General features: G+C 44.1%; 1 protein-coding gene across 4 annotated transcripts in view; it reads right to left on the reverse strand.

Annotated features, from left to right (window-relative positions):
• The window catches only part of NSD3 (nuclear receptor binding SET domain protein 3), a 178,201-nt gene that overhangs the window by 142,269 nt on the left and 9,107 nt on the right, over positions 1-26,825 (reverse strand). For all 4 annotated transcript variants that reach the window (XM_068274618.1, XM_068274617.1, XM_068274616.1 and 1 more), the window contains exon 2: positions 3,603-4,357. In XM_068274618.1, coding sequence (XP_068130719.1) covers positions 3,603-4,313 — 711 coding nt within the window. In that variant the 5' untranslated portion in view covers positions 4,314-4,357. The remainder of the gene's footprint in view (positions 1-3,602; positions 4,358-26,825) is intronic.

The following is a 26,825-nucleotide window of genomic DNA, read 5'->3' on the forward strand; positions in this document are numbered from 1 at the left end:
CGTTTGGGATGATTTACTAAAATTGGTGAACATAAGTCATCCATTAAACCTGGGATGGGTAAAGGAAATTCTGCTATAAGGCGCCAAAAATGCTAATCATGGCCTAGGACATATCAGCACTTGGTGGGGTTGCAGACACTATAGTAAATTAGCGATTTGTAATTGCTCCCCCAACCCCACTGTGTCCATCTTGTGTTTATATTCCTCCACTGCCTAGCTTGCAAGCTCTGCTGGTTAGGGTGCTGCACTCTTCTTGTATCATGTCTTTATGTCATTTGTCTCCCGTTTGTAAGCTACTCATCCAATGTGCAGCAATGCCGAACACTGACACTTTACTAAAGTAACAAATAGTATTGCTTCATAAAGTGCCAGAAAGATTACCCAGCATCACAACAATGCAGTGGAAATGGGGTGGAAAACAAAGGAAATAAATCAAGAAATGTTTAGATGTGCAGAAAGTGGAACACCAGCTCATACTTGCTTAATTCTACATGGAGTGGGAAGGGTGAGACTGAGCTTGTGGCCCATGTCCCCATGGTGGTGCAACACATTTCTGTCCCAGTCCCAGCAAGACCACAGTAAGCTGACCCTTCTCTCCCTGCAATACACTGTCCATTTAGACTAGGGAGCTTTGCAGGAAATTGCAAAGCACCCACGTTTTCCTGAATTGTGGATGTGCCGAAACTTCACCCCAATTCACAGAGCAAAAGCGATTTTGGCTCTGCAGCCACTTCTGTGATTGCTCCCAAAATGCTATATGCATGCAGCGTTTTTTGATCGCTCATCAATCGCAATGCTGCATTGGAACCACCCCCATAAGGTTCCACTATTGCAGTGCTTTGCCGGCAATCATACCCCAAAGTAAAATCGCATTCGACTGTGAACCAACCCATTGACTAACACAGTTGTCAGTTAAAGTGTAACTGTCGGGCATAAAATCATAAATCGATTCTTTATTTTTATCTGGTAAACAAGTAATAAGGATGCAAACCAGGCAATCCAAAAGTTAAAATCTCTATTACTTCTCTTGTTTATAAATGATCATTCCCCAGTTTACCTGACTCTTTATTTGGTACGTTACCGCACAAAGGAAGTTGCAGGGCATGCTGGGTTGTCGTTTTTTGCTTCTGTACATTAGTTAAGTCTGAGGGAAAATAAAGAAGCAAAAAAGGACAACCCAGCATGCCCTGCAACTTCCTTTTTGCGGCAGCGTACCAAATAAGAGTCAGGTAAACTGGGGAATGATTTTTTATAAACAAGAAAAGTAATAGAGATTTTAACTTTTGGATTGCCTGGTTTGCATCCTTATTACTTGTTTACCAGATAAAAATAAAGAATCGATTTATGATTTTATGCCCGACAGTTACACTTTAAAGCACGATCTTTCATGAGGAAAAAAAAAAAAGCATGCGATTTTGTCTGGTGGCTTCCCAGCCTCAGGGGAGGATGAAGGGAAGATATGCACTGGCGTTTGTACACATTCTAAGAGGTTTTGAATCAGGATAATACCATTTATTGGCTAACTTAGAGGTAAATAAAAAGTACACTTTCGGGGGAATAAGCCTTCATCGGACTTAGTTCCTGCATAACTAAGGAACTAAGTCCGACGAAGGCTTATTAGTCAAAATCTTACATTTTTATTTACCTCGGAGTTAGCCAATAAATGGTATCATCCTTGCTTTTACGGATGCCTAACACGGTACAACACTCTGGGTCACTTTAATAAACCTTGGGCAGATTGTAAAACAACCCTCACTGTTGAGGAATATCTGACTGCAATCACACATATGCGAATGCCCAAGTCTATTACCAGCAACATCACTATTTTGACATAGTTGAGGGGTGTAAGCATTTGCCCCTTAAATAATAAATCCTTCAATCCAGGTATGCTAGATCAGAGCTCTCCAACACTGTCCTCAAGGCCCACCAAAAGTACACATTTTGCAGGAAACCACAAACATGCACAGGTGGGGTAATCAGTGTCTCAGCAGAGCGGATTATCTACCTCTGTAGATTTACACAAAACATGCACTGTTGGTGGGCTTGAGGACAGGGTTGGGGGAACACTGTGCTAGATGACTTATCTGCCAGCGTTCTCCAACTTTAGTAATTCAACCCCTATATATCACTACTGTGCCCATAGGAATGTATGAAGAACTAAATAGAGAGGGATCAGGAAGTTAAGAGACTTGGGTGGCACTGGAACAGGAAGTGAAGGGAAATATCTTCAGATTTATAAACCTGGCATTACTCTTACCCCCAGCTAATAGAAAATAAAAAACACTCGAATTCTACTTTAAAAAGCATGGTGGTGGTATTCATAATATGAACAAGGAATGGAAAAATTAAAAGAGCAAAAGAACAGCATGGCTTTATTAAGTACAAAAGTAAGCAAAAGCAAGCATTAAAAGAAAAGAACACCCCCTTTCATCTTAGCTTTATTTAGAAAAGAGGGACGAATAATTAACATCTGATCATTAAGAAAATGTTAGACTGAGAGCGATTACAGACTAAGGTATATATATCAGACACATGATAGATGAACAAAGCTGAACTAAGAAGAATCATTTGAACTCCCTCCCCATGCAATAATGGCAATGATCATTACATAAAAGATGTAAGGGATTGTGCACAAAGTGCTCTGTACAGCAATGCATACATTATATTTCTAGGAGTTGTCAAAATACTTTTTATAAGGCTTCAAAAATGTCATAGCACCTACATACAGTAAAAAAACCACAGCAAACCCGTGCGCTGAGACAGCCGTAGCCACTAACCAGCTGCATGTTTTAGCGTCCTTTTAGTGTAGTAACCACTGTGATGTCACTGGTGAGAGCTTCAAAGCTCATTGACCTCTGGCTCTCCTATGGAGTTAAAAAAAAATAAAAAAAAAATTGTCTAACTGAATGCCCTCTTTTAGACACACGGCTGAACTGCACGTGTCACCCCACAACTGACAGCATATGACGCGCGGTAGAGCTACCCAGCAGCAAACATCTCCCCCCACCCCAGAAAATGTCAAATCTCAGCACAGCTGCACTCAGATGCAATTCAGTATGGTGGCAACCTCTCCATCGCCCATGCCGAGTGCTAGCGAGAACTCAGCCAATGCACGGTAACAGCAGATAGGTAGGGAATTTACAACCTTCAACCACCCATGTGCAAGAGGCCTCATGCCCCACAGTGTTCTCCCCAGGCTCTTTTAGCCAGGTGCTCCACCAGGCTAGTTTTGGTTAGCACTGGGCTGTCATCAGCTCACCTCCTCCTCTGCTGTAAGAGTTGTGCAGAGAAGCACTGGCCCTGCATTCTCTCATTTCTCACCCCACCAGGCTACTTTTCCATGTCACCCGGCTGGACAACATTTCTGGGGAGAACACTGTCCCACGACATAGAGGAAATAGGGAATGGAATCAGAAGGAGGTTGTTATGCAACCAAAAGCTTTAGAGAGCCTTATAAAATGTATTTTGACAACCTAAAACAAATATTATATGAATTGTTAAAGAGCGCAAACACAAGGCAGTCAAGAAAAAGCTGTGCCGTTAGTTCTACTTAAACATCTCTGCAAAGACTACTAAAGAGAAACAAACACAGAAGAACTCACAATCTCCTCCTCTGGAGGCTCCAACTTTTGGATCTTGTTGGGCTGCGGTTCCTCCACCTTCACCTCCTCTCGGTGGTGGTGATGGTGGTGGTGGTGATGTTTGCTACTCTTCTTTCTTTTCTCTTTCCTTTCTCTCCTTCGTTCATGCTTTTTCCGGTTGATTTCGCCGGCTAGATCTCCGCAGAGCGAGGATTCAAACATCTCCCGCCCATTCTGAATAGTCTTTGTAATTCTTAATTTGATCTCTGGCGAACCAGTTTTCTTTTGCGTACAGGTGGTCGAGGATGGAGGAGGTTGAACAAGTGTTGGAGGGGAGGTTGGTTGAGGGGGGGAAGATTTAACCACTCCTTCATGAGGCCGCATGGCAGCAGTCTCTAAGTGATGATAATACTCCAGAGTGCTAAAATTTCTGGTGCCGTACCCATTGGCCGAGCCGTTGGGAAACTGAGAATACGCCTGGTATTTTATCTGCGAGTCATACCCAAGCGAGGACTGATAGCCATTGGTGAGGGGTGGCAGGTCCTCAGTGGTGGGCGTGTGATACTGAAAGTCCGGTTGCAGGCCAGAATCATAGGGCGTGTGACCGCCCTCGTCAGCCTGATCACTGCTGTTGGCATCATCCTGCCGGTTGTTGGCTGAGTCGATGAGTTGAGGGGGTTGCTGGATTGTGTTTCCCATGATCCCTTGCATGAAAGAGAAGGAGAAATCCATTGTCGTGCTCAGGCATCATCAGCTTTCCCTTTCTCTCATAGGGCCTGATGGAAAAGGGAGAGAAAAGATTCATATGAGTATAAATAAAATGAAGCGCATGGTTTTAATTTGTTACAAGTTAGAGTTGACCCATTATTAAAATCACACTCTGAAGCAATAAAGGTTTCCATACCTGCCACCTGTATGAGGGGTCTGCTGCCCAGTTTTGCTGCTTATGTTGCTAGCTGTACTTAAAACTAGTGGTGGTTTTCCAATTTGGCACCACATGGTTTGGAACCAAAAACACAGGCACTGTACCCAAATACATTCAGCACTATTTCAGCACGGAAGCTGGATCAGGTGGGTTTCATTTAACTCCGATACTTCCTCCATCCAGCATGAAAAGTATTGGAGCTAAATGAAGCACACTCCGTCCTACTGGTCCCTGCTGAAAGTATGTGTTTGGGTTCTGTACCACGTGGTGCCAAATTCAACCACACCAACACTAGCTGTAATACACATACCATAGTTTCTACACAATTAAAGCCCTTGTTTACCATCCCTGATTTTTCATTGTCAGTATAGGGATCAGAAATTTGACTTAGAGACTCTGTAACAAAATTTTCAGCCTTATTTCTTCTATCCTATAAGTTCCTACACCTGTTCTAATGTGGTCTGGCTTGCTGCAGCCTTTTCTAGTTGCACTGTCTCTGTAATAAATCTAATAATCTTTCCTTTATCAAGCCTTGTCCAGGTAGAGTAATTGCTGCGATAGGGAGAAGTTATACACACCTCCTCCACGCCCCCTGCAGGCTCTGTGTGTGTGCTGTGTGTAATGCTGGATCCACACGGTGCATTCGCGCACTCGATTTCCCGTTCGATTAGTTTATTTCCAACATGTCCGATTTGGATTTCGATGGATCGTTAGGTTGATTTAGCATACTTTGCATGCGAATCGACCTAACGATCCATCAAAATCCAAATCGGACATGTTGGAAATAAACGAATCGACGGGAATCGACGGGAATTGAGCGGGAAATCGAGTGCGCGAACGCACCGTGTGGATCCAGCTTAAGAGTCAGACAAGGTCTCTGCTCACAGCCAGCGTCTGCAGGCTCAGGAGCTGTGACCTTGTGAACAGCTGTGAGTGCAGAAAGATCAGTTCAGAGCTCAGACAAGCAGCTAAGGCAACAAGTGGTGTAACATTCCAGCAATCAAATCACCTTTGAGAGGAGCCTCCGCAAACAGGCACCTGCTCTGATGATGTATTGCCAGTTTGGTGGCCATCTTCATTGTTTACAAAAACAATGAATAAAACAGTGATTTTATCACTAATAAGGCAGTGGGGAGCAGTGAAAATGTCACAGAGGGGGCTAGGAGAAGAGAACAAACAGGCTGGTACGTTTATGTAAGATTTTCACAGTACAGATTCTCTTTAAGCTTTCCACATGCTCGTTTCAGGTGTGCGATTCAGACACTACTGCTGCGTGGAGGATCAGCAGGACAGCCAGGCAACTGGTATTGTTTGAAAATAAGTAAATATGGCAGCCTCCATATCTCTCACTTTAGTTGCCCTTTAAGGGCTGGCTGACATGACCGTCTGCCAGTAGCTCGTTTGGCTGATGCTAAACATTTTTCTGCTACAGAGCTGAAAAAGCATTTGGCATCAGTTTCCAGTATTTCATCTATGTGTTTCGAGACACTTGAAGCTACAAGCAGCGTCTCGGAAAAACAAACAACCGAAGCGCAAATGTCGGTAAATGCATCGAGATGAAAGCGGCCATTCATCTTAATGCAGGAGGCGGTAGATTCTGGCGGTAAGTTCCGTGTACAGCTGCTGGCAGTGACCCGTTTGAACCAGCCCTTTGGGAACCAAGTGGCATCGATCTATCTCTAGAATAACTCGTGAACATTTCCATTTGTCTGAACAATTATCTTCATCCCTCATCACCTGTGAGACTGATAAAGCATTGATCTCGTCCAATCAACAGGAAATTTATTGGCCATCGATAAGTTTCAGCATGCCAGATTTGCTTCTAATCAAGAAAGGGATCAATTTTAAGATCAGCACTGCACACATTCTATCCCTTTCTCGATTTAAAGCAAATTGGGCATGATGGCAGTTATCGGATGGGAAATTTCCGGGAAAATTGCATGGCATGTACCCAGTCTTACAGTCAGAGCTGACAGTTACTTGACATTTACTTGTGTAGCATTCTCTGTAAGGCTCTGACTAGAAGATGCACAGAGGTTGACCACTAGCTCCACCCATCTCTGCACGCATCATAACTTCACTTCCCACTCTGTCGATTCATGCTGGCAAGAGAAAAGCAGATAGAGACTGAAAGCTCAGTGTGGATGAAGATAGACGGAGAAGGCCACTGCTTCCAGGACAAGCCCTGTTTGACTATCCTACAGGTTGGATCTGAACAGCGCTCGACACTGAGGGATACTTCACTTGCAGATAACAGACAGTACTAAGTATAATAAATACAGTGTTCTCCCCAGGCTCTTTTAGCCGGGTGCTCCACCCAGCTAATTTTGGTGAGCACCCGGCTGTTATCGGCTTGCCTCCTCATACTCAAATGATGTAAGCATAGTTGCGCCAGTCTTGCATTCCCCCGTCGCGCCCCACCCGGCTACTATTTCATGCCACCCGGTAGGATAAAAAAAAGTCTGGGGAGAACACTACAATCAATGCTCTACATAGGGCCAGATTTAGTTTTTGCCTGTTTTTCTCACTACAGAGTCCCTTTAAGTTAAAAAAAAAAAAATACATTAGTTTAGTAGGCAAAACAGCGTTTGCAGTGAAAGGAAACAAACTGGGATCATTTTAGCAAGCTTGCTACATACAAACTCATGCCTAAAAGATTATATTGGAAAGCGTTTTCTTCTATCGCACAACATACTGGTTTTAAGCAAGTTCTTACATGCTGCCTGTCAAAACATGCCTCTAATTAGAATGAAAACTCTGAAGGCTTTGGCTCTGGCCTCCGACGACTTCTGCTTTGTGCTCAGCAGTGTGGTCATGTGTCATTGTTTGATTACGCATGGAAAATGCATTGCACAACATGTCCAAAACACACTGCAAGTATAAACTGGAGCCGACATTTAAACTGTTCCTCCATGTTCATCAAATATTGTAAGGCTGGTGGTTATACAACGATTATCAGACATGCAGGCAAGATCTGGGCATGAGAAGAGGTCTCCAAAGTGTATATACTCTGCAAAGCCCTGAAGTGTGTGGGTGAGATATAAATGCATAAACAATGATATTTCTGTGCTTCATGCTCTGTCCTGAGAGATCTACAAGAGCAGCCACTGGGGACTTCCTTTTGAAAATTCTTATCACCTGGTTGTATTGTTACAGAGTACCCAGCAAGCTCATGTTGAACCAGAACTGGAGTGTGTAAGGGGCTACCATGGACCAAAAAGCCCTCTTACTAAAATGCTATGGAAAACAAAAAAGTTTGCTTTCTTAAAACAGAAAGAATTTGCAATAATTTAGATTGGAATGGCTGCCTCTTCATTGCCGGTACCAAATGGGAGCACTGTAATAAAAGAGCAGGAAATTTGGGCGCAGCCGGCACCACCATAGACCGTAATAGGAATTTCGGCTATGGCGGCGCACTGTGAGTAACTTTGGCGCCGTCAGAAGACACAGCCAGGGCTATGGAGTCGGTCCAAAAATCCACCGACTCCGACTCCTCAGTTTAGGATTCCACCGACTCAGACTCCTCTAATTTGCATAGTACAATTTTGTTGATTAAAAGTATGTAACATGAAATTCGTCTCTTAACTGCCAACGCTTAGGAATTTTACAAGACAACTGAAGTGAGAAGGATATGTAGACTACTATATTTATTCCCTTTAGACTAAAACTAGTCCTTGGTAAGAGTACTTGTAAAAGGTACAAACCGGAACAAAGAACATCTATCAGGCCCTAGGCAATGTAAGTGTGGGTACATGTAAGAATGGTGTGCAGGTACTCTGCAGGGGAATGAGGAGATTGTAAACAGACAACACCTCTGTGTTCAATGTGCACAGCATTCTCAGTGGATTCCCTGCAGCTCTGTGGGGAGTGCATATGTAGAGTATAGTACTACTGTGTAACAAAGTAAACCTGAGACAGATGAAATTAAAGTTTTATATTTACCTGGGGCTTCCTCCAGCCGCCTTCAGGATAATCAGTCCCTCGTTGTCCTCCTCCACCACCTGGATCTTCTGCTATGAGTCCAGGTACTTGAGCCAGTTGGGCGTAGTGCGCATGCACACACTCCGTCGCCAGGAGCATACTACACCTGTGCAGCACTATTGCGCAGGTGCAGAATGTTCCTGGCTGTGGGAGTGGTATGCGGCCGGACAGCGCTGACTGGCTGAATTACCAGGACTCATAGCAGAAGATCCGGGTGGTGGAGGACAGCGAGGGACTGATTAGCCTGAAGGGGGCTGGAGGAAGCCCCAGGTATGTATAAAACTTTACTTTCCATCCGTCTCAGTTACCCTTTAATTTGTAGTCACCAAACCAAATTTTAACATATCAAATTATTTGATTTCATCAGCAAAGGGAGTGCATACATTTGCATAAATCAGCATCAATGCAGAATTATTTCCATCTCGTTGACCATCTCTATTAGTGACACAGCTACACATCAGGCTTTATTCTTACAGCATAGATGTTATTTAGTGTATATATAAGAGATTCCTGTGTACACATCATATATACAGTCACAATCAGATATGTATATCTGACCTTAAAAATACGGGGACTACTTTATTGAAGCAGCACAAGTAACTAATTTTGATTGGTTTATTTCATTTTTGTGGACTAAGCACAGCTATTACTGTATATATACTGTATATATACTGTATATATACATTATTTTTAATGACTATTATCTGAGAAATAGAACATTTTATCATATTTTCTATTTTAATTACAGTTACAAATTCATTAGGAGTCAGAGTCGGTGCATTTTTTCCCGACTCCGACTCCAGGCACCCAAAATTGCCCGACTCCACAGCCCTGTATAAAAGCTTGTCGGGAATCGCGAGAATGTACAGTGATTTTACCGCACTAATATCACCTGCGCAAAATTGTATCGCTAAGGGCTCTTTCACATCAGGGCAGATTTTCTGCGTTTCAACGCAAAGGGTAAAGTTTGCGTTACCCAAGGTGAAATGAAAGTCCATAGACTTTCATTTTAGCTTTCACATATAACGCAGCCTTTTTGTGCGTTGCGTTACACTGCACCCGGGCGCAGTTTTTCGGCCGACGCTAGCTTTATGCGTTACAATGTTAGTCAATGTAAAACGCACACTATGCGCATTTTTAATCCGTTAACGCAGGCAATCAGTCCCAGAATGCAACAGAGGAACAATGTAGAAAGTTGAAAACAGAAAAAAAAATTACCTGCGTTTTCCTATGTGCTGTAACGCATTGAAAACGGATTAAAAAACGCACACTCACTGCAGTGCAACGCATATCAAAACGCATTAAAACGCATACAACAAAACTTATGCTTTGAGCGTTCTCCATCGCAAGCTCTGATGTGAAAGAGCCCTAAGCGCTACCGTTTGGCCATTTTCAAGTGTGAATGGGCACTAGGGGCCTGTTTCCACTATGCCGACGTGCGCCTTGTGAGATGCAAACCGACACTTGCACTGATGGCATTATGCACCCGAATCTCTTGCCGTGCCATGCTAGGCTAAAGGGCTTCGGATGCGTGCTACGAAAAACGACTGCATGCGGTCCAGAATCGCACCGGCATGTGATCTGGACGGCATGCTATTGTACACAATAGGCAGCATTTTCCCGTCCAGCTCGCATGTGGATTAAATGCTGCGTATCGATGGGTAGTGGATACGGGCCCTAAAAAGGACAGGTTCTTTAGAGAATTGACATTTACAATGTGGATTGATGTTTTATGATGAGTTTTCATTTACCTGATCACCAGCATAAATGTTAGTGAATTGTGGCCAACGTCTCCAGAGTGAACATTAATAATGCAACACACATATAAAATGTGTGCAATACTCTATATCCTAGTTACATGGCTAATTAATGAGGACACAGGAACTCTGATGAAAACATGAAAGCAGTTGTAACCTCTATTCCTGAAGCAATGCTATGAACCACATGTTGAAAGATTTCGGTTCACTATCTATTCTGACAACATCTTTCACTAGTACAGGAAGTGAGGAGAAACATCAACACCACACACAAATGCAACCGCATTAGAACTTGTAACAAGTGGAAATGAGTTACTGCATACAACGTGGCCAAGCAGACATACTATACCCATTATAAATGGTCACACCATCACCATACAGACATCCTAAGCTATTCTGTCTGACCCTGGCTTCTTTATAAAATACTCTCTGAGTACCGTGATATGCATTTCAGAAAACTGATAACTTCCTGTACCTCTAATGCCTGATACACACTATGCAACCAATCAGATCCATGGGTCTAATCGATAATTTCCGATCTGCTACCAATCGATAATGGGATCAATTTTCAAATCATTATTGCACAAAATTGATATAGTTATCAATCATTAGCAGATCAGACATGTCAGAAATTGTCAATTTGACCCATTGATCTGAATGGAAGATGCACAGTGTGTACCAGCCGTAAAGTAGACCTGAACTCGGAACTACTTCCCTGCTCGAAAATATACCGTATATACTCGTGTATAAGCCGACCTCCCAACTTTTGCCTAAAGAACTTGGGAAAAATGATTGACTCGTGTATAAGCCGGGGGAGGAAATGCAAAAGTCTACGGTCATTGTTCCATTTGCCATACACTACACAACAAGCACCCAATCCAGCATATGTGGCATGGTTTAGGAGGATATGCAGCCATGACTGTGCCCCTGCTCCCCTTCCAAAGCAAAACGGAAATTATAGTTGTGTGCGTCTCGGCCAAAGTATCCCACTCTACTACATAGTGCTGTGTGATTAGGGCACATATGCAGCCATGACTGTCCTGTCCCCTCTCCAAAGCAGAGCAGTAGGTATGTAAATAAAACATGCATTTTAGCCAGAGTATCCCCCTCTACTCAATGATGAATCAATAGGGCACATATGTAGCCATGAGGGTTTCCCCTGCCCCCCTCCAGAGTGGAGTTGTATTTAAATTACAGCGGTATCCCCCGAGTGCCTCCCCTGCATTCGCACTGTGGTTTAGCCGCACTGACAGTGTCAGCTGCGTCACCCCCTTCCCCCGTCAGAGCGGAGCGGCATGTAAATATCAGCAGTGTGCTGATCCGAATGCCGCTCTCGCTGTATGCAAAGTTAAAAGCAGCAGAGCGTGCTTCCTCAACTTACTTCCTAAAGTCCGTCCGTGCTGCGGGGATTTCTCTATAACAGGTCTGATGCCAGCTCATCTCTATGACAGAAGCGTCACTAGATGGCGTCATAGAGATGAGCCGACATCAGACCTGCTATAGAGGGGGGTGCAGGGGAAACCCTCATGGCTACATATGTGCCCTATTGATTAATCATTGTGTAGAGGGCGATAGTGCTGAGGGGACATTGGCATGGTGCCCCGTGTATAAGACGACGCCCCCACTTTTGGACCACTTTTTGGGTCAAAAAAAATAAAATGAAAAAAATAAAATAAAATGAAAGAAAAAAATAGGCTTATACACAAGTATATACGGTAAGCAACAGCATATGCACCTTTAAATAAAAAGACATTTCTTTGTTACAGCTGATACAAATCCTGCAATAAATCTACAGTGTGTCCACTTCCTGCTTTCATGGAAGCAGACATCCGGTTAACATCCTGTGTTTACAAATTAACTGCTGTGCTGAGGCAGCCAGCTGAAACAGCTGAGAGATCAAATTACAGTTGTGATAAGTCACAGATGAGGGGGAAATATGCTAGGTACAAATCATACAATTCTCTGTTAGATTTACATGCCAGATCGTTTTTTTCCGATCTTGATTTTTATACATTTTCCGTTCACTTCTATGGAAATCGATAGACATTAAGATTGGACATGTGGGGGAAAAAAAAAATCGATGTGGCAGGTAAATCTGATAGAAAATTGTATCGTGTATAACTAGCATTAGGGCCTATTCACACTTGAACGTTTTGCCTTCGATTTCGGTAAAACGTTTAAACACTAGCGCTTTTTAAAGAGCTAATGTAATTGAACCCGTTCTTACTTGTGCGATTTGCGGTAATTGCCGCAAATCGCGAGACGCAAATGCGTCGTCTGCACAATTTTCAGACGATTTCCCGGCGATCATGTTTAAGTGCTATAGAAGCACTAAACGCGATCGCGGAAAAATCGTCGCAGTGTTCAATGATTTTTTTCCCCTGAAAAATTACTCACGCAAACCGCTGGCAAACATCACCGGCGATTTGCGTTTCTAAGTGTGAATGGGCCCTTTGACAAGGCTAAACACTAAATACATACAGGGTGCATTTCTTGCTGTTTTCCTTCAGTCACATGCTAGAGTTCAGGGCCACTTTAACAGAGGCTCTGTCATATCAGAACAGAGAGAAGAAGATAAGAAAATGTAACTTGCTTTTCAAGAGGACTAGAACCTGCTCAGAGACAAAAGCAGGCACACCAATACACACTAAAGGGGCCCATACACTCAGCCGATTTTCTGGCCGACCGATCGATCCCGATCGATCGATCGTTTGCAAATCGGTTGGCCAATCGACCGATCGATGGCCGATTTCGATGGATTTCTGTCGAACTGGCAGGATGGAAAATTTAGGTCGATCTGATGAGATTGCTTATTAGTTTGCATTGGCCTTAATGGAAATCTGATGGCAAAAAAATGCCATCAGATAGAATTCCAATTGATTTCAAACTGAAATCTATTGGAATTCTATCCTGGTAAAAAATGTTCTAAAAACGCATCAGATAGATCATCAGATGCATTTCTTATCTATCTGCTGCCAATCTGACGAGTGTATGGGCACCTTAATACACCAAGCCTCACTCATATGCACATACACACAAAAACGCAGCAATATGTACAAGGCTGCTGATGTCAGGCAACAAAGGCACGAGCTACAGTCTACATTTTAGGCTTGCCAATACATGAATCAATACTTCTGATTGATCTCTGGAAGATTTGATTGAATCTGCCAATAATCTATTGCCAACATATCAAATCAATTGGCTATCGATTGATTTCATGCAGTTTATAGATCGGAAGTCTGATGATAGGTCATGTAGGGGAGAGGTGGGGAATGACCAGCCCATAGTGTTATGCTGGGAATGCGCGACCAGTTTTTTTGGCAAATTTACTTTCCGATCAGTTTTCCAATTTTTCTCGATCGATTACCATTCACTTCTATGAGAAAATCAATCAGAAAAAAATCAAAAGAATCAAAAGCAGATCAGACCTGTCAGAAATTTTCTATGGAGCTATCTATCTGCCAAAAAAAAAAAAAAAAAAAAACACCTCATGGTGTATTCCCAGCATTACAGTGCATTGAGCACTACACTTTTTACATGCCTGCTTAAAAGACAACTGAAGTGAGAAGCATATGGGGGCTGCCATATTGATTTCCTTTTAGGTCCCTTTCAAACTATCCCGTCACTCTCCCCCGCCGCAGTGTTCATTAGTCTCTATGAGACTAGTAACCGTACCCACGGTGCGACTCGATGCAAAGGAAGTGCTTTGGAAAAGGCAACGCCGACTCATACTCTGCAGATCATTGCCGAATGGTACTGCTCAAGACACAATTACACTGGGAGTCAATGGCACTGCAAAAACCTATTTAGATTATTGTGGTAGTGATGTGGCGCGCATGCACAAAATACAGTGACAGTCCCTGTCCAGCAGGGAGCATGTCACTCAGCGGGGGCAGAGCTAAACAACTAACCCTGTCAGCGCACTCTGCCGCAGGGTGCCTTAATTACGAAATGGTGCAGTGCGGTTGTCCTGGGGTGGGTTTTCCTATTGTAGGGCAATCAGAACCCCGTCTCCTACTATATCATGTGTGCAGTTAGCCTTAAAGGGAACCTGAGATGTGGCTAAGGTGTGTATTTATACTTACCTGGGGCTTCCTCGCCACTCCCTAGCTTTGTAATCTCTGCCGGTAATCTTGGCGGCTCTGCTCCTCATGCGCAGTCATGGGTGCATCCCCCTTTCCCCCAAGGAATTTTCTTCTCCTGCACAGTAATACTGCAGAACACTGTCAAACACGGGAGTGTCGCGTGGGCGTGTGCGCAGCCACACAGGCGCAGAAGCGGAAAGCTGGCCAGATTGTCGGGAGAGATTACAAAACAATGTAGCAGCTGGGGAGGATGGCGAGAGAGCCCACCCACCTCATGGGGCTGGAGGAATCCCCAACTAAGTATAAATACACAAATTACCGACATCTCAGGTACACTTTAAACACCACCAGTTTACTGGTATTCTACTGATCGGGCTTCAGTAGTGTCTCAATCACACACCTGGTACAAGCATGCACCAAATGCAGTCAGACTTCAGTCAGAAACCTCTGATATGTACACTTGTTCAGGGTCTATGGCTTAAAGCAGGGGTCTCAAACTCGCGGCCCGCGGGCCATTTGCGGCCCTCGATACAAGATTTTGTGGCCCATTTGCGGCCCTCGATACAAGATTTTGTGGCCCTCGCCGGCAAAAGCTTCCTTATAGTTCGCTTCAGTGCTCCCAAGTAATCCGCCGCATCCCCGCCGCTAAACGAGGGCTGCAAAGGCCCCAAATCGCCCGGGGGGGGGGGGGGGCAATCCGCCGGCATTTCCTGGAAGGGGCAGAGCTTTCAGCTTCAGCTCTGCCCCTCCTGACGTCAATCGCCGCCTCTCCCCGCCCCTCTCTGAAGGAAGAGTGAGAGAGGCGGGCAGAGGCGGCGATGCGCCGCGATTGTGAAATTCCTTATGCGACCCAGCCTCATCCTGACTTTGCCTCCTGCAGACCCCCAGGTAAATGGAGTTTGAGACCCCTGGCTTAAAGTATTAAAGGAAGAGGATCAGCAGGACAGCCACACAATCTGCACTGTTTAAAAATAAAGTAAAAATGTTTGCCTCCATATACCTCTCACTTCCTTTGAATCGATCAATACTAAGCTTACCATGTATAGGAGGAATCAAATCGCTACCCAATCAAATTCCAATCGGTTAGGGCAGATTCACCAGCCACACTGGGCCACAATTGCCACCTGCATTGCTAGCTACAGTATCAGGGCAGTGGAGTCGACACAAAAATCTTCCGATTCCTTAGTTTATGAAACCACCGACTCCGGGTACCCAAAATTGCTCCAACTCAGACTCCAACTCCTTAGTCTAATTTTTACAAAAGCCATGGATTTGGTTTAAAAATCATCCAGCTCTGACTCCTCACTTTATTAAAACCACAGACTCCGAGTACCCAAAATTGCTCCGACTCCAATTCCACAGCCCTACACACCATACAATTTCCCTTCAGAAAGATGGATCGAATAGATCATTTCCAACAGGTTTGATCTGAATTCCGATCGTTTTTCTGATCGATTTAGTATAGAATTGATCAGAAAAATGATCGGAAGTCAGATCGGACCTGTTAGAAATGATCTATTCGACCCATCTATCTGAAGGGATATTGTATGGTGTGTACCAGGCATAAAACAACAGTCACTTCAGATGTGGAAAATCTAAGGTGTGCATGAAGCTTTAGTTCAAAACGGTTTCCATGGCAGCACATTTACTTCAAACTAAAAGAAAGGTACACTATCAAAGAGTAAATGCATATCGGTTTCGGCACAGTTCTGATAGTTTCCATCACCTACTGGTTTCCCAAATGTCACCGAGACCCTGAGAGGAAGAGTCTACCTATCCCCTCAACCACCAGCACCACCAAACCAGAACAGATCTGCTTGCATGGCTGGATACACAGTTCTTAGAACAACACCTGGAAGTTTGTGTAACGTTTATGCCTACTAGGCGCACTGGTAAAGATTGTGTGTTTTCGGACCTGTTTGGCAGGAACTTATTAAACTGAAGCATGCAGCTCCTGCAAAACTGCTGTTACGTCCCACGGTTTATTTTTGCTGGCTCGGCACAACTAATATGATTGATGACCATAAAAAACTGGGCATTATGATGTGAAAAGCATTTTCCTGCACTGCAGCAGCACAGGGGTAAACACACGGGACATAGAGCCCATTCTGAAGGTAAATAGAAAAATCTCTTTATTGGGAAACTGTTGTAGTTTATAGCTGATTGTGACAGGCTTGTTCTACAGCTTGTAGAAAGTAAAACGCCCACATCTTACTAAGATCATTATCAGGAATTTCACTACAGCAATCGATTGGCTGGCATTTCTCTGGAACTACTGGACAGAATCCCAGGCAGAACAACAAAAAGTGCCTGTGATCAGATCAAATGCAACATAAAGATCCTTTCCTGGGGGGACACAGGCAGGGAATCCCCGATGGCGGCGGGTCGGCGGTTCGCATCGGCGGGCGTATGGAAGTCGAGGATTCCCTGCCTTTGCCGTATAAGACGCAGGGACTTTTTCTCCCCATTTTTGGGGGAGAAAAAGTGCGTCTTATACGGCGAAAAGTACGGTAAGTTGGATACTTACCTAAGAAGAACAAAGCCTCTGTACAGTTCAAAGGCTTCCCACGTCCGCCTCAACTCCACTGCCACTGGCCAGGGACCCTCTTAGTTTGTGGCCACAATCCACTTCTTGGCTGTACAGAGCCTGTGCAATAGCATGAAACTGCTTGAGAACGAGAGGCTTAAGCCTATTTCAAAGATGCTGGCATACGAGCGCAGACAGTACAATTACGCTTGTACACGCCAGGAAGCATAGCCACAAGAACATATGTGATAAGCTCTTGTTGGATATTTTTAGAGGGTCCTTATGTGGCAACAGTAGACTTGAGGAAGAGAAGGGAGCCCTCTGGACTTCATCCAGCTCCCCTGCAGTCTGAATTCTTTCAGTGTGCTCTGGGTCCCCTTCCAATGTTCCACTGTCACCCCAATTAACGACCCACCAAACTGGGTCACGGACTATAGTGAATGCGCTTCCCGGCTGCAAATTCACAATTGTGCTCTTGTGACCGAGGTTTTCTGCATGTGCAGTTTGCAAAGACTTGTAACTGCACATGCGCAGAATACTCACGACTGGATATAAATTAGGGTGACAGTGGAACAACGGAGGGGACCTGGAGGACCCTGAGGAAGAGCAAAGACTACAGCGGGATAGAAGAAGCCCCAGGTAAGACAAAGTCAACTTTTTTCCCCTCAGTTTGGTTATACTTTAAACTTACTTTTTTAGCTTTTGAACACAAGATAAAACTGTGCGATTGTAGGAATTTGGCGTTCAGGATTAGGATTACATGGTTTATCTCACCAGTTTATTTTTGGTTTAGGTTTGATTCAAATGGGACATATCACCTACATACACACCGTAAAGTATAAATGGCTTTCACATCACAGTGACAACACCGTGGTGCTAAGAAATCATCCTTGGAGTTTCCATTTGGGGATTCTGCCTATGATGAAACTCTGAGGTCTGCCTCACTAAAACATTATGAAACAATGAGGTTATCTATAAAGGTTAAAACACATTGACAGGTGAGCGTCCAGTATTTAGCTACAGACGTTCTAAATACTGCTATAGACTGCAATCTTCTCAACGATTTAGTCTGTGTCTCCACTTTGAAGCCTAACTAAGCAGCCCTATCTAGAGAACCACAGAACCTGAAAGTCCCTTACCTCAGCTGCTTTGGGTCATGTTCGGGGGAGGGGGTTGAGGAGAGGCCTCGGTTGCAGCCCAAATACTGGTCATGTGACTTGCAGTACACCACTACAAATGCTCGGTACACACCATGCAATTTTCTGGCTAATTTACCTGCCAGATCGATTATTTCCAACATGTAGAATCTGAATTTCAATCAATTTGTTGATTTTTTTTTTTTATAATAGTTTTTTCGATCGTTTTTCATTCAGTTCTATGATAAAATTTATTTAAAAAAAACAATTAAAAGAACGATTGGACATGTTGGAAATAATTGATCTGGCAGGTAAAATCTGCCAGAAAATTGTATGGTGTGTACCTAGCATAAGAGTATATAACATACCAAGCTGCACCTTATGCCTGGTACACACCATGCAATTTCCCAACAGATGGAAGGGTCAAATCGATTATTTCCAACAGGTCCAATCTGATTTCTGATTGTTTTTAGAATCTATTTTTTGATCACTTGTAAACATAATTGATCAGAAAAATTGTGGGAGTATTAAAGAACAGGGAATGCTCAGCGATGTGACCCGAATGAATGAGCGTTCCCCGATCCATCTTCCTACCCGTTGGAACACACATCACACGATGGACGAGAACGAGAGTTCAAGCTATTGTGGCACTTTGCGTGGGAGCTGTCGGGGATCTTAAGGGACAACTGTAGCAAGAGGGCTAAGGAGGTTACCATATCTATTTAACTGGAAACAATACCAGTTGCCTGGCAGCCCTGCTGGTCTATATGGATGCAGTAGTGTCTAAACAATACCAAAAAACAAGCATGCAGCTAATCTTGTCAGATCTGATAATAATGTCAGAAACACCTGATCTGCTGCATGCTTGTTCAGGGCATGTGGATAAAAGTTGATCAGCAGGACTGCCAAGCAACTGGTTTTGTTTAAAAGGAAATAAATACGGCAGCCTCCTTATCCCTCCCGTTACAGTTGACCTTTAAAGATCCGCAATGGCGGTCATAATTGACGTGCATCGAAAAACATCCCCTTAATTGTGTGCACGTACCCACGTCACAAGATTGCAAAAATCACTTGTTGCGCAAAAAAAAAAACGGCTAGTGGTGGGAAAAATTGCTTTAAAAAAAAAAAAAAAAAAAATCGTGGCGATTGGAAATAGCGTTACTCTCCTTCAGACCATCTCTGTGGGTTGTTTGTTGAGACAAAAAACAAGCTCCGCTCTCTTTACAGCAGAATCATGCCCAGACAAGCATATAAATCAGTAATACATCCGATGACCACATCACTTATTTCTGCTACTATTCCCCAGTAATGACCTTCCACTGATATTTGCTCATTCAAAGAAGCAAATAGAAGCTGCATACTCTACATCTCCCCCCCCCCCCCCCCCCCAAAAAAAAAAAACAAAAAAAAAAACTCATGCAACATAGGTAGCAAAAGATCTGTGCGGTAAATCAGTCTGTAAACTATTGCCGATACATGTGCCCTATAAACCCACAGGTCAGTAATGGTCTCAATGTGCTAACTCCTCCCAAATTATCTATCTGGAAATAGCCACACCTATTTTGCAACATTGTGAACTATTTGCATAAGCAATGCTGAATATGTGCACATGGAGATGTATATATGAAATCTGAAATAGATATGGCAGATACACAGGAAGCACGCAACAGACACTGTCCGTGTCAACCTATCAGAGGGACAACAGGTTATCTATACAGTTCATCTGCATGTCAATGTCCAGCAGTGTGTGGGGTCGCCTACAAACAAGACATGGTTTCCCCTTCCTGCTGAGAAGCAGCTTATACTCTCCAGCACTGTCACAGCATTGCCTTTCCCACAGCGGTGATCCAGATTTTGACGCATCCATCATACATCACTATGAAGGGAACTGTCAGACATGCTGGGAGTAAGAATAGCCGCGGACATCAGCAGCAAAACAATGCGTCTGTGCACACCAATTCTGCATTCACCCCCAACTCCCTCCCCCCCCCCCCATAATATGTGACTGACGGCTCTATTCATGCATAGAGACGCATGGAGACCTTCACAGGTGAACAAACCCTAGCAGGTACAACTGTCATTCCTTCCTCTCCCCTTCAGCTCCTGCACAGCCTGCTCTGAGTAAACAACCAAATGATGTCAGTGATTTTACAGCCGCTGGTAAAGTGAAGCTTGCGCTTCTGTCGATCTGTGTGCTGCGCCATTCAGTGCACACTAAACATTAAAATACATTTTTATCTCCGTGTGTGTTTCTTGGGGTTGGAGCACACCCATATTCTATACATTCAAAATAAAATTAGAATTCTGTTAATTCAGTAGAGAGAATCAGACAAGTCATTTTTAGAGCCAGCTTTCTTGACTAATAGACAGCAGGGCGTCGCAATTGGGGCATTTAATGCAGAAAGTCGCACGGCAATCTATGCTGCGTTCAGAGTGCATTCAGTGTAATGCGATCCAATGGATTCCAGAATCCCAACACAGTGCATTACTGTATACCGCTTGCGGTAAGGCTCAGTTCACATTTCAATTTTAAAGCAGCAGTCAAGCAACTCATGCTACCCCCAGTACTACTTACCAGTGGGCTTCCTCCAGCCCGAGGCAGCCACTATGTTCCTTGCGGCAGCTCCACTCAGCTGCTGGCCCCCGGTCCCCAACGATGCGCAGGTCATTCTCTACTGGGCCTGCGCCGTAGTCAATCACCTCACCGTGGTCCAGAGTGTACTACGGAGGCACAGTAGATCTGCACCTGCACAGAACGTTCTGAACCACGTAGCGGCGATTGACAGCGGCGATTGCACAGGCGCAGTAGAGGACAACCTGGAGGTCCTCCTGTGCACCGTTGGGGAACGGGGGCCAGCGGAGCTGCAGCAAAGGACATAGCGGTTACCAGGGGCTGGAGGAAGCCCCAGGTAAGTGGTACTATGGGTAACAGAAATTGTTTGACAAGTCCTTTAAAGCCAAATGGATTTGGTAATGTGGATCCGGTTTCACTGCATCCGTAAGGCTTCATTTACACTGGCTAAAGGATCGATGAAAACTGAATACGCAGCGCACATAGTGGGAACTTCACCATAAACTTGCAGGAAGTACGCTGATCTCACCTCTCCTGATTTGAAACACAGTAACAGATCTTTGAGGTCTGAAGGATGCTTACATACATGCAATTTTAATTGGACAGTTTTACCATGCCATGTACTATGATGGCCAACATATGAATACTAGGAGCATATTGTGTAAGCTCGCACACCACATAAAAGTAGTAAAATTGGCCAAAATTGAATGTGTGTATGCACCCAAAAGGAGGCCAGATAAGTTTCTTGTTCGATATACTGCAGTTCAATTATAAAAAAAAAAAACAAAAAAAAAACCACTATCAGTTATTCAGAAAATTCCATTTTATTTATTTTTAACCACTTGTCGACCACACACTCATACCGAGCGGCAGCAAAGTGGTAGCTGGAGGACCAGCGATGCACATCTGCGTCGCCAGGTGCCTCCCTAATTAATCAGGAAAGGCTGCTCGCGCGAGCGGCCGTTTCCTGTTAGATCACGGAGCAGGTCTCCATGAATAGCCTGCGAGCCGCTGATCGCGGCTCGCAGACTAAATGTAAACGCAGGAGACGTTTGTCTCCTTTGTTTACATTGAACTGCGCTGCTGCTACAGCAGCGCCGTAAGGCAGATAGGCTATCCCCGGCCAATCAGATCGCCGCCATGTGACAGATGACAGCCTGTCACAGGCTGCACAGGACGGATAGCGTCCTGTGCAGCCCAGATCCCCAGGGGTGAGAGGGAGGGGGGAATTTCGCCGCGGAGGGGGGCTTTGAGGTGGCCCACCCCCGCAACACCCAGGCAGGCAGGAGCGATCAGACCCCCCCCTGCACATCATCCCCATAGGGGGGGGGGGAATAGGGGGGGGGGCGATCTGATCGCTCTGCCTGCAACCTGATCTGTGCCCACCCAGCACAGATCATAAAAAACAGCGCTGGTCCTTAAGGGGGGGGAGGGGGTAAAGGCTGAGTCCTCAAGTGGTTAAGATTGGACATGTTGGAAAATTCAGAACAACTTTACCAAGAATTGTATGGTGTGTTATAGCTTGTCAAATTGTATTCAACCTTTAAAGGCAGCCCTACATCTAGCGATTTGGTGGCCAACCAACAATCCGCTCATCGAATCGGATGCAAATTGGTGCCACCACAAGCATGCCCAATAAACAACTCAGCTACAGGGGAAAAGGCACATATACATTTGGGGGGGGGGGGGGGGGGGCAACAACAAAGTCAGCGAAGGAGCGGATGCAGCATCACAAGGTCAATCCCCGAGAGGCTGCATGGACAGCTGCACATCTGCTGTTACCAGCTAGAGGAATTTTCAATTTGAAAGGTTAACTTCCAAATGTAACACTTTTAAAATTTAATACATTTAAAGTTACACTAAACATGTTTTTTCATAAAATAGAAACAAACCAAACACACACAAAAAACAAGCATTTAGCAATTGCTCCCCCCACCCACAAAACAAAAGTGGTACTTCCCTATCAGAAACATGATTCAGCTCACATTAGGAAGTCTTGTGCTTTGTAAACAGCTGCATGTTCCCACAACCCATTCATAGACTCCAATCTAAAGTTCAACCATTGAGGGGGCATTAGAAAAGTCATATTTTACACATTATCACATCAGTACGCCCAGCAATTCTCACATGATTTTTTTTATTCCCTTGTGAGAAATCCCCTTTTCTATAACTGGAATGACACACAACTGCTGCCCACGTTGTAGTTTATCATTATTGAACCAACCTTCCATTTGAATCTGCAGCCAGATAGTTTTTTCTAATGCTGAACATAATGCTGAACATTCACCCAATCACATCAGATAAACAATCACAATCAGATGTGTATATCTGATTTTAAAAAACTATACAGTGACTGCTTTATTGCAGCAGTACAAAACGTGTTTTTTATTGGTTTATTGCATTTTTTGTAGACTAAGCACAGCTATTGCTGCATATAGAAGTTATTTATGGTGACTATTATCTGCGAAACAGAACAAGCTATCATATTTTCTCTTTTAATTACCGTTTAAATTTATTATGAGTCTGAGCCGGTGACTTTTTTCCCTGACTCCAGGTACCCAAAATTGCTCAGACCCCTTGACTCCAACTCCACAGCCCAGTTCAAAACGAACAATTTTGGCAGGTAGTCTGCCATTGGTGAGCACTGTTAAAGAGTAACCGTCAGGCTGCAAAAGCTAATTTAAACCTCTATTCTCCTGTGTTAAACAGTTTAGAAGGAAGCCAAAAAGGCAATACTGAAGTTAAAAATCTCTTACTTTTGATGTGTGCTGAACAGCAAGGCTGTTATTCCCAAGCTCTTAAAAGTACGAGAGGCCGCAAAACATACTGCAAAGCATTCTGGGGCTGCTTCTTCCCACCTTGGGTCCTCCCCTCGGCTGCTAGTGAAAAGTTACAGGCTCAAGTTACAGCAGCTTGTAACTCAGCCCAGCTCACAGCACTGAAAAATCACGGCATATTAGAGTATACTGTATGAGTCCGCTATTGTACCTAGCCACATGGCTCATTAATATTCACTGCACAGTAGTGTTGTCCGGATCATGAACCATTAGGATCTTTTTTGTGAGTCGAATCATCAGGAAGCAGGGAGGACATGACGACACAATTGGCTTCATAGGAGACAGACAAACGTGGAACCTGCCATGAGTTGTCAGGAGCATCATTTTCTGCAAATACTATATAAAAATTCTGTGAAGTACAAACGTGGACAGTGAAATGCACATGTAATGTAAGTACAGCCAATAATAAGCTACTGATGTGTTTTTTTCCTCTGAAACCTTATACCTAACAGCTCCTCTAAAGAATTTTTGTTAAACAATGTTATGAGATATCATGAAAACGGTCGCCCATCACAAAAGAAAATCTGATTGAGAATCTTGCCGTGGGTATGGACCTTTATCTTTGCTACTCAGATCAGTATCCGTGCACAGGAGGCTGGAGAACAGGCTAATAATGGGACGACTTTCCAACAGCTAAAAACTAAGCCAAAGCCAACAATGCAAATATACTGCATTAGTGATCAAGTGTACCAGAGATGTAAAGCTATGAAAGTTTATACATACCTGGGGCTTCCTCCAGCCCCGTCTGAAATGATCGCTTCCATGCCGCCTTACTCTCCCTCAGTCGCCCAGTAAAAGCCCAGTTAGCTTGGCCAGTCGGCGCAGTTCGCCCGCGCACCCCCGTCTCGCTTCAGTAGCTGGGAGCGATCTGCATCTGCGGGGCCGCTGGCCAAGCTAACAGAGCTTCTACTAAGCAGCCAAGGAAGCAGAGGAAGGCAGCGTTGGGGCGGTCGGTGCAGAGAGGGCTGGAGGTAGCCCTGGGTGATCGCACTATGGCAGTGCGATCACCCAGGAAGAGCTGGAAGACTACACCGCAACGGCCTCGCACATTATAGCCACAGTGCGACTTACTTTTTTTTTAATGGACACTTCTGGGAATCGGAGGGTAATCTTCTGCAGCTTCTGCACTACCTACGGCACCCGGAGCACTGCGGGTACTGTGGCCTGTCTCATATAGATTTTTCCTGAGCAATTTTCCAATCGATTCTACACAAAAATCGATCAGAAATCAGATCAGACCTGTCGGAAGTAATCAATTTGACCAACAATCTGATGGAAAATTGCTATGTGTGTACCAGGCATTAGGCTGGGGACACACAATGCAATTTCCCATCAGATCAATGGGCAATCTGACAGGAAGTTGCATTGTGTGTACATATCCAAACTGCTCCCAATTGACAGCGGGATAGATTTTCTGATAATACCTTCCCAAAACCGATCCAGTTATCAATCGGGAGCCGATCAGACATTCTGGAAATAAATCGGTTTGATCCCATCGATCTGACGGGAAGTTGTATTGTGTGTACCCAGCACAAAGCATGTACAGGTATCACCTGTATGCATCGATGTTGCTAGCATACTCCACTGTAATAATCCAGCAAGATGGATCACCTGGTCCGATGTGGATTGTTCCTGCAGGGACTTTTTATATTATTATTTAGTATTCATATAGCGCCAACATCTTCCGCAGCGCTGTACAGAGTACATTTTGTCTTGTCCCTCAGAGGAGCTCTCACAGTCTAATCCCTACCGTAGTCCTATGTCCACGTATCTATCGTGTAGTGTATGTATTGTAATCTAGAGCCAATTTCAGTGGGAAGCCAATTAACTTATCTGTATGTTTTGGGGATGGGGAGGAAACCAGGGTGCCTGGAGGAAACCCACATAGACACAGTGAAAACATACAGATTCCTTGCAGATGTTAACCTGGCTGGAATTCTAACAGGGGACCCAGCGCTGCAAGGCAAGAGTGCTAACCACTATACCACCGTTCTGCCAAGGGGAAGAGGTATATGGATTCTGCCCTAATTCCTTTTATGCAATACCAGTAACCAAGGTTTTTTAAAATGTTGTCTTATTAATTTCCTGCTGGCTCTTGAATTCCATATTAATTTGTATGTCCAATATGTTTTGTTTACTATGAAGAGGTGGGAAAACCTGTGAAAATAATAATATCACACAGCGTCACTGGCAACCACTGTGGTTGAGCCTTAGAAGCACCGCCGTGCGAAACGGCCGTCAGGCTGCCCGTATCACACCCAGCACCCACTGCCATCCAAGCACCTATGGTAGGACAGTATTGTTCTTCTTGTTGAATTGTTTGCTGTATGCATTCTAACATTTTTGAGCACGAGTCCACAATAAATGTGCAATTTCTTCAATGCAGTGCCGGATGTTTTTCAATCTTCCCAGTGACATTGATATGCTATAGAGCCATGCTATCCTGAGCACGCATATGGAATATAGGTGCCTTATAAGACTTTCCCAGCATATCTAAAGGGCAATTCCTCTGAGTAGTGCCGACTGTCTCCTTTCCCTTTTCTACGTGGTTTTAATATCACACAGCTCCTGTAACGTGAATATGCATATTACATTATTAAACTTCTTATTTTTGTTGGTTTTATGCAAATTTTACAGAGCTGCAGCCACTAAGGTGCGCACTATAGGCAGGAGCGGTGTTGGGAAGTCTTGGCCAAACTGATGCATGGTGCAGAAATCTGTAGCATACAATCCATATGTTTTCTGCATCACACCTGTATGCGCAAATTCGCATTCAATGGAAATGACACCATGACATTCATTGGTTTATTTTTAATGCGAATATCCACATTGCGAATCCGTACTTAGTGGAAACGGGCCCTGAGGATTTAGGATAGCCATAGGCATTTTTTCCTCAGGGGTGGAGGTGGGAGAGAATAATTACACAAGTACTGCTCTGCAATGTCGGAGTGAGTGGAAAGCTGTAAACAAATACTGAAAGAGTTGGGCACATCTCCATCACACTAAACAAATTTGCGCGAGTTTGCACAAAAGCACACGGCTTCGCATAGGGCACACAGTGTTCCTTCCTTCTAATGTTATCACGTGTGCATTGCAATTTTAAAACAAATGCTGTGTGTATTTTTCTCAGGAAATTCATGCAATGAAAGCCAATGGGACTGACACCCACTGAAAAATGGCCAAGAAAATGCAAACAAATGAAACTTCATTGAAGGGAAAAAAAAAAAACAACATCAAAAAAAAAAAAAAACACATGCAAGCAGATTAACCACATGTGAACTACACACAAAGCTATAAATAGTAATACTTGGTAGTGATGATCAATGAGATGCTAGAATAATCAATATGCGTATGGCAAAGTTGAGAGGTGAAGATGACATTTGCAGAAACTTACCAGAGGCTTCTTCCAGCTCCTAGAAGACTC

This window comes from Hyperolius riggenbachi, chromosome 3 (genome assembly GCF_040937935.1).
Source record: "Hyperolius riggenbachi isolate aHypRig1 chromosome 3, aHypRig1.pri, whole genome shotgun sequence".
Classification (NCBI taxonomy): domain Eukaryota; kingdom Metazoa; phylum Chordata; class Amphibia; order Anura; family Hyperoliidae; genus Hyperolius; species Hyperolius riggenbachi.